The sequence below is a fragment of the Pagrus major genome, chromosome 12, assembly GCF_040436345.1.
Source record: "Pagrus major chromosome 12, Pma_NU_1.0".
NCBI lineage: Eukaryota > Metazoa > Chordata > Actinopteri > Spariformes > Sparidae > Pagrus > Pagrus major.
The window spans coordinates 25,834,984-25,844,225 of NC_133226.1; the positions used below are offsets into that span (position 1 = coordinate 25,834,984).

At 42.6% G+C, this 9,242-nt stretch overlaps 1 protein-coding gene across 2 annotated transcripts; it reads right to left on the reverse strand.

Moving 5' to 3' along the window:
* Window positions 1-751: 751 nt before the first annotated feature.
* sec14l7 (SEC14-like lipid binding 7) lies at window positions 752-8,745 on the reverse strand. 2 transcript variants are annotated; one of them, XM_073478389.1, is made up of 12 exons: window positions 8,658-8,745; window positions 7,097-7,172; window positions 4,883-4,926; window positions 4,733-4,795; window positions 4,180-4,368; window positions 3,441-3,536; window positions 3,292-3,352; window positions 3,103-3,186; window positions 2,674-2,780; window positions 2,442-2,581; window positions 2,190-2,359; window positions 752-1,620 (listed from the first exon to the last, which is right to left on the reverse strand). In XM_073478389.1, exons 1-12 carry the CDS (start codon window positions 8,709-8,711, stop codon window positions 1,490-1,492), a joined length of 1,215 nt encoding a protein of 404 aa, XP_073334490.1. In that variant the 5' UTR covers window positions 8,712-8,745; the 3' UTR covers window positions 752-1,489. The 2 variants fall into 2 exon arrangements, with proteins under 2 accessions (XP_073334490.1, XP_073334491.1); XM_073478390.1 differs by lacking the exons at window positions 7,097-7,172; window positions 8,658-8,745 and adding an exon at window positions 6,662-7,052.
* Window positions 8,746-9,242: the final 497 nt, after the last annotated feature.

Genomic DNA, 9,242 nt, shown 5'->3' on the forward strand with positions numbered 1-9,242 from the left:
TGTCCTCGCCTACACTGACACCTGGTGGTCAAACCAGATGAGGAGATTCAGGCTTGTAAAGACGAGAAGAAATGAAGCGTTGGAATAAAATGTTTGCTTTTGAGATTTACATTTAAATGTATAATCTGCGCTTTAAAGTACTTTTATAGATAATCCAGCGGACTGCAGTGTGTCCAGGCAGACCTTTTCTACAGGTGGGTCGTCTGTGTCTGCAGGTCCAGGAGGGTAAAACGTGAGGCCGAGGGTCGTGTGCTGACGGGGTGGGAGTCACAGAGAGTTTATTGCCCTTCGTCTTGGAGAGAGCAATGCATTGTTGAACCAGGGCGATGCTGTCTTCAGGGTTAGCCTTTAAAAAATACGTCATCGCCACCCCACTCTGTTTGGGCCCCCCCAACTTTACGCCTCTGGCCCACATTCGTTTCAAGCGGCAGACGAGTGTAACTCAGCTCAGGTCGTTGTGTTGTCTTCACCTCGTCTGTCTGTCTGTGTGTGTCTCTGCGGGCGGTTTGTCAGCGCGATAGCGTCACAACCAGGTAAAACACAGTCATTAAACTCCACAGGTGTGTAATCGAGAAGAAAATGAAAGGTCAAGTTTGAAGATGTGGTCCGACCCATAAGTGCTGAGGACTCGCGTAGTAATGCAGTAATCACTACTACTACTGGAAGGTGAACGTGTTGACGGGCTGCTGGTGTGACCTCATCGCAACATGGTGTGTAGTTGTGTTTAAAAGAAATCAAAAATAACGATCTGTTTGTCATCGATACACATTTTCTCTTTATTAAGAGTCACATGTACAAACTGAAGAGTTTATAAATTAAAAATAAATCAGCTAACTTTGTTCACAACATGAAGACGGTTATCATGATGACTTCAGTGTATTTATACATCAAATATGAGATTATTATCCACAATCCTTCATTTACACACAACATCAGTCATTTTCACACTGTAACAACAAACAGGTCGGCATAATTATCAAACACGATCTGACACAGAGCTCCTGCTGATGAATGACCTCGGAAAGTAACTTTACTCCTTCTGTCGCCTCAGTGTGTGTGTGTGTGTGTGTGTGTGTGTGTGTGTGTTGTCCGTCAAGCACAAACATTATCTTCAGTCGGGCGTGTGGGACGGTACATTGATACATGAGCACCTCGCTGTCTTTATATTCAATTACAAAAACACGATGAAGCTTCAGAAACTGATCCTGTGACATTAAAGGGACAGTTCACCTGGAAATCAGAAACAGTAGTAGTGTTATTCAACTCACACCAAAACAATCTGGATGGATGAAGAGGAAAAATACATATTTTCGATTTTCTGGTGAACTGTGCCTTTAAGTTACTTTCTCAATCAAAGCTAGTTGCTAATTACAGTCTAATACATGCACAATGCACAGGGCCAGAGAGGTATTACGCCCCAAAGAGGGTTAACGCGGCCCTGATGCAAAAGTACTGATGTTGCTGTCTGTGTCTTCTGCGCTGGACTCGGTCACTGCAGCCGTCTCTCTCCTCGGCTGCGTGGACTTTGGATCTGTCCGTCCAGAGGAGGCAGAACCTCGACCTTGTAGCTCACCCTCTTGGATTGAATGATGCTGTAGCTGTTGTCGAAACACAGCACGTCTGCACAAAACGGAGGACAGAGTTAGCAACAGCTAGCATCCTGCAGGATAATTGTTAAATATGAAACTACAGCCAGCCACTGATTAGCTTAGCTTAGCATAAAGACTGGAAACAAGGGGAAACAGCTAGCCTGGCTCTGTCTGAAGCCTACCCGCACCTGTTTTTTCTCTTACATTTACCACATTAATCTCCAAGAATTTCTAAATTGTGTCTTGTAAATTTACCACTTTAATCTTAGAAAATATTCCAGTTTTTTCTCATAAATGTACCATTTAAATCTCGTAGAATATTTGATTTTATCTCGTGAATTTGTCTTTATTTTCCCTCATAAATTTACTTCTTTAATCTCAGAGAATGTCCAAGTCTTTTTCTCGTAAATGTAACACTTAAATCATAAAAATTCAGATTTCTTACTCAGAATATTACTCCTCTTCCCAGCTCCATCATTTTTATTTAATCTTTTTAACCTGGCCCTAAAACACCATCGTAGGATTCACAGGAGATGGTGCAGCCTGTAAACTAATCCTCCCCTTCCTGTAACGACTCGACATGAATGTGCTGTAACTCACAGACTCCGGGCTCGGGGCAGGTGAGGCAGCTGTCTTCAGGGACCAGGTGAGCGTTGTAGCGTTCGTTGGGCAGAACCTGCAGCATCTCGGCCACTTTCTGACCTTTGCCCTCTGCGGTCCGTCTGTACACTCCGAACCCAATATCTGCTCCGTCGCTGGCAAACTGCCACCTGAGAAGGAACAGACAAAGTTCAGTTTGATTTGATGACAAACAGGGAATGAAGGTTATCTGTGTTCAGATTTGAAGCTGACCTCAGGAGGCTGCTCGGTGCTGTGACATCAAACTCCAGCTGGAAGACGGACCCGCGGCTGATCGTCACGCTGCTGTCGTACTGGATCTTCACCGAGTCCTGAACGTAGTACGACCTGGGTACTGTGCCGCCATATTTGATCTGCAACAACAAACACAGCCGTCGTTTAAATCGTGTTCATTCAGAAAGACAACACTCGGGTTCTGCTCCAGGAGGTACTGGTTTCCTCTCACCATGGTTCTGCAGCTCGGGTCTCCATCAGGATCAGTGAGGGTTCCTCCGTACGCCACAGGAAGCTGCTCTGGATCGATATGTTTACGTAACACTTCCTGCCAGTTACCTACAAAAAGAAAACAGTCAGGACTGGTGGTGCTATCAGATTCATGGTGCCCAGAGGATGAGTCCTGCTGATCTTACTCCTGACACTTTGACCTTTACGCCAGCACCACCTACAGGTTCTGGGCAAAAGTTCTTGGATGGATTGTCGTGCTGTTTACTCTCAGTCTTATTTTTACACTCTGTGATGAAAAACAAAATTCAGAGAGGAAAGGAAAGGAAAGGAGAGGAGAAGAGAGGAAAGGGAAGGAAACCAAAGGAAACTAAAGGAGAGGAAAGGAAAGGAAAGGAAAGGAAAGGATTGATAAAAACAAAATTCATCTTACTTCCTAAAACGATGATCTTCCGCCGTGTTTCCTCACACAGGAAGTGTTTGATGAGGTTGTAGGCCATAGGAAACATTTTGGGAGCTGCAGCAGAGACAGAAAATCAGGAAACAATCACAGATTAATCCAAAAAAAAACTCATAAAGAAACAATCAGATGTTGAAACAAAGAGTCATCGAGCTGAAGCACCTTTGATAAGAAACACTCTCTTCAGGCCTTCTGGATAGTTTTCTTCAAACATGGTGAGGACCTGCAGGAGAAGATCAGTGATGGTGAGATGAAGTGATCAACGTTTATCAGATGAAACTCGGTGATTCAGTTGTGATTGTCTGACAAACCTCTCCGTAAGTCTCAATCGCAGGTTTCCAAACGTGTTTCAGTCCGAGTCCTTCACAGTCGTAGATCAGAGTGATGGCTTCAATGTTCTTCCCCAGCTGAGACAGAGACGAGGAGACGTTATTCAGAGGAGACGAGGAGGAAGGAGAGGTGACGAGGAGAGGAAAGCAAACAAGAGAGGAGAGGAGAGGAGAGGAGAGGAGAGGAGAGGAGAGGAGAGGAGAGGAGAGGAGAGGAGAGGAGAGGAGAGGAGAGGAGGAAACAAGAGGACGGGTCAAGAAAAAGAAGAGGAGAAAATCAGAGAGGTAGCAAGGAGAGGATAGCAAACAAGGGAGGAGGAAAGGAAAGGAAAGGAAACAAAAGGAAGCAAGTGGAAAGGAAAGGAAAGGAAAGGAAAGGAAAGGAAAGGAAAGGAAAGGAAAGGAAAGAGGACAGGAGACACAAGGAAATGAAGAAGGAATAAAGGAAATTGAAGGTGAAAAGAGAGGAGAAGAAAATAAAGAGTTGGAACAAATAGGGAGGAAAGGAGACAAGTTGAAATAACAAAAAAAGATGAGATGAAAGCAGATAGAAAAGAAATTGACACAAAATGGACCCCAAGAGAGCCAGAGAGAGGAAAGACAAGAGGAGAGGAGACTAAAGAAAGGACAGGAGAGGACATGAAATAAGGGTATTGAGGAGACGAGTCAGGGGCGGATAGGAGACTGGAGAAGGAAATGAAGTGGAGTATCTGTCGCTGACCTTCTCCGTCTGCCTCCGACACTCCATCCGCATCATCTCCGTGTCTCTGATCTTTGTCTTCAGGAAGTCCTGTTTGGTGGCGGACAGCAGCAGACCTTTAGGATCCAGAGGACCGATCACGTCGTACCAGATGGGACTCCCCTCCATGTCGTACCCACACATCCCTCCAGACACGTACTTCTCTATCACCTGACGGACACAGGAAGGAGAGGACGACACAGAGGTTACGTCTTTATCACAGCGGGACAATAAATTAAACATCCAAAAATACATTATACTGCTGCCTACATTACCCACAATGCAACTGCGCAAACCGGTGGAGTTACCCTTTAAGTAGCAGTGTGTTGAGCTCTCAGGGCCACCGTACTTATCCTTCCTTTAAATACCAAAATAAAATAAACTCTGACTCCTCTTCCTCCTCACAACATCTCTGTTGAACGTCACATTTTAAAGCTTTTTACTGTCCTGATGAATTAGTTTAATTTTGTGTAAATGGGTAAAAATAAAAAGTAAAGTCTTTATTTTAACAGTCAGTGTTAAGGAGCATGTTTACCTCTGGAGGTTTCCAGTCGGACACGATGCTGTCGACCTTCATCTTCCTCCTGAACTCCAGGTGCTGCAGAGAGAAACACAGAGGCGTGATGAGAAACTCACCAGACACACCTGAGAGAAGGTAACGTGAGTGTTTAGAGGAGAGCTTCACCTTTCTGATCATGGCTTCAGACTTTTGAACATTGAAGCTTCGGGCTGCGAGAAGAAGAGAAAAAAGAAAAATCCTGATCAGTGAAGTAGAGACACGATTTAAAGGGACATTCCACCAGTTTCATTAGTGAAGGAACATGACAAGTACTCAGTAAAGTAAAGAAAATATATGATCTGGATAAAACTTGAGTAAAAGTCTCAAATCAATAGAAAACCTGAAGTCGAGTGAGGAAACTGTCCGAGGTTAACAGCTAATGCAAATATTGATCCACAGTCACAGAGTCCTCCATTGATCCGAGCCTCGCCGAACTCCGGGTCAATTCACAGAAGAGTCGAGTCCAGAGACACAAAGTCCAGAACAACGTCTCTACGGAGGCCGGCAGCGGTTAGTTAGTTTAAATCTATGCAGCTTCACCGAGGTCGAACTTTCTACAGCGTCGAACAAACATTTACTGTCGGATAAGAGCAGATCAAACCTCCGGCTGAGTCAATAACAGGCCTCTGTGCTTTCAAGGCCACGAGGTCAGACGGACGAACGCTGAAGGAAATAAATTACTGATTAACAGAGAGAAACGCTGGAAATGCCATCAATTATAAAAAAATGTTTGAGAGAAGAAAGGACACATTGTTTGTGAGGAATAAAACACGGCGTCACTCAACTCTTCAGGATGACTTGAGCTAAGCGAGTGTTAGCAAACATTACGTAGATATATTCAGTCAGTTAGCAGACGTAATAATGACTCTTTTCTACTTTTGTTTTTAGCATTTATCATTTGTCACTTGTGGACATGAAAAGCAGACAAAGCAGCCAGCAACGCTGACACGAACACTTCTCTGTATTGTAGTTCACTGCTACATTAACCGCCGTTAAACAGGCTATCAGCATCATCCGTCAGTACAACTGGTTTCATAGAGAACCGACCGACACACCTTCATCTATTTAGTGATGCAAACATTGGTTCTGTCAGACCTGAAGTGATTTGGACGAGGTGTTGAATGAGCGGGAAGACTAAAGCTGTAAGTGACTTCACATCGAGGTGAAAACAGTGCTGACACGTTTATTGGCCCATTAGGTGATGAGCGATACCCACGATAGCACAATATCATTAAAGAAAGAAATATGTTTGTACACACCAGACAGGCTGGTACAGCAATGCTGCAACAAACTGACACTTTTCACAAGGAAAGAAACATTTTAATGTGTTACCTTTAATGCCGAATTCACAAGAAGATACTAATGATTAAGAGTTTGTTAGAGACAACATTTCACAAAGTTTATAAAGTCTCTTCTCACGCCACAACTCACAAAATCGTGCAATTTCTTAGGGGAGTCTGGTGACTTTCTCCACGGGCATCAAAGAAGCAGCCTATCTTGGTGACTGTTTACTGTATTTGCATAATGTGACATGTTAACAGTCAATAAAATGTCTTCTTCCATATATTTAGTGCGAAATCAGTTGAGACGGGGTGTTGAAACAACTTCTAGACTCACTGAAGTCACAGAAGCAGACAGGCTGGTCCGGCGATGCCACGATAAACTGACATTTTTGTTGTGACAGGAGTGGATCTCGATACCGAGGCCTCCGGCTCAGGTATTTCCTCTCAGTCCTGCAGTGAAACCGGCTGCAGTTTGAGGTCACGGGAACAGGTTTGTTTAGAGCAGCCTCAGACAGCAGAGAGTGTGAGCGTAGCCTCGGGCGGCAACTCTCTGAGACAATTTGAATAATGACGGCCAACACACAGACAGTGTGATTGTTTGTTTGTGTTGGAGGAAATGTACCTGTTGTGGTTCCCTCTCATCATCATCAGTGTGAGAGTTTCTCTCACGGTTTACACGAGGAAGGAAAAGTACCAACACAACTCTGTAGAAAGTCTCCAGCTGCTTCAGTTGTTTAGCAGAACGCTGCAACTCTGTTTCGCTGTGAAGCTTCAGAAATGTTTTGTGGACGACGAAACTTCACCTGACTTTCCCTCAGCGTGAAGGTGAGGAGATGATGACTGAATTTTCAGTTTTGGGTGAACTGTTCCTTTAAAAAAAAATCTGTCCTGGACCTGCTGGTTCTTCCTCTTATTATTAAAGATGTCGCCTCGTGCTTGATTGACTGATGTGTAATTAATGTTTCGCCCTCATCGTTGAGACAATGCGAGCAGGTTTCAGTGTGTGTGTGTGTGTGTGTGTGTGTGTGTGTGTGTGTGTGGAGGTGTGCGCTCTCACCTCTGAGCCAGCGGAGGAGGTAGTGGTCGTGCTGTGCGGGGAGGGCGGGCAGGATGTCCTGGATCCTCCCCCGAAACTGGAGGCAGAGAGTCAGAACATAAACATCACAATCGCACGGCGGCTTTAAATTAAAAACAACATTGTTATTTACAGACGAGTCGAGTGTTGAGATGAGAAGATTGATACCACTCTCATGTGTGTGTACGGTGGATATGGGGCTGGTTAGCTTAGCTTAGCATAAAGACTGGAAACAGGGGGAAACAGCTAGCCTGGCTCAGTCCAAATGAAACACAACCCTCCGTCTACCAGCAGCTCTGGAGGTCACTGATGAACCTGTTTCATCCTGTTTATTTAAAGTGTAAAGAAACAGACAGTTCGTGCTGTCGGCCAAGAAACAGTTCCACGATTAACGTCCTGTAAAACAGCAAATTAGCGCTTTAATACTTACGTTTAGTTTCCTGAGCCAGGGCGGCTGTTGTCACAGCTTTTCTACACGTTTACACAAGTTAGATTCAATTCGACTTTATAAAAGTAACTTTAACTTCACAATCTGATCCATTTTTAAAACTGTAGGTCAGATTATTTGATTTTAAACTATTTAAGACAGAAACCCTGATGCCTGTTTCAAGTCTTCATGCTAAGCTAAGCTAAGCTAAGCTAAGCTAAGCTAGCTGGATGTAGCTTTTTATTCACTGTACAGACATGAGAGTGGCATTAACCTTCTGATCCGGCTAAATCTAAACGTGTTCCCTAAATGTTGAACCTTTCCTTTAAAGTTTCAGCTCCAGAGATTAAAGCTGGTTCATCGATTAGCGGCCTGATTTGCAGCTTTTCTTAAATCTTTGAAAAGGTCATTTAATTTAATCTCATTGGTCTTTTTTTTAAGGACATTTTAAAGTACATTTTTCTCCTAATTCTGACATTTTAACACAATTAATTGAACAACAATCAACAGATGAATCAATATAAATAATGTTTTCTTGCACTTTATCCAAAACAGACAATATTTTAAACTCAATTTTTGTCATTGTGTCCCAACGTAAACTTAATTTATAAATAAAAAGGACTACTGAGATGTTAGATATTATTATATCTCCCTCAGAGAGTTCCAGTGGAAGAAGTACTCGCATCCTTAACTTAGAGTAAAAGTACTAATACAGAAATACAGAAAAGTAAAAGTCGGACATTAAAAATGTGACTTACTTAAAGAAATTTTACTAACAAAACATAAAATCACCCTGTTATAAATGGATTAATACTTTCTGTCTGGTAAAAAAAACTACAATATTTTCCGCTTGTATATACTTAAGTACAAAGAAGAACAAAATGGAAATACTCAAATGAAGTACAAGTACTTCAAACTTGTATTAAAGCACAGTAAATCTCAGTGTATATAACAACAGTGTTAGTATGAACACACAGGAGACAGTTACCATGAGATCCATGTGTTACTACAACAAAAACAACCACAGATAAAACTAAATACAACAGAAGGAACTCATCAATATTCACAGATCAATACCTTCAGTGGATTCTTATTGATTGGAATATTTTTTTTTACCTCGGTTAAGATTTCATCCTGTTTTGGACTCAAGTCTCCGACTCGTCCGCTCATGTTTCCTGCTGCTGCTGCTGCGACAGGGTGTGAATGAAGTGAAGTGGAGGGAAGAGCTGCAGGTAGACGAGGCAACACCACGCCTCCACACACACACACACACACACACACACACACGCACACACACACACACACACGCACACACACACACGCACACAGCGGTGGACTTTCATCCCTGGAGGCAGTGTATTACGACACACACACTGTGGTTTGTTGGAGCAAGTCAATGGAGGAATAAACAAAGTACTACCAACAATACTACAGTTTAAAAAGTAAAAGTACTGCTTTACTGTAAAAGATAGAAAGTGTTATCTTTTTTAAAAAATGTTTTATTTTTTATTGTGCTTGCTCACTGGTTTATTTCCAACATGTTGTATATTACTGTTATTATTGTGTATTTTTATATTTAATTGTCTGATTTTATTTGCTTCATTTCCTCCTGAGATGTTTCGGTACCGGCTGAACCAAGTTTGTAACGTTGTTTTGGAAAGTGCAGTACAAAACAAGTTCATTATCATTAATATTATTATT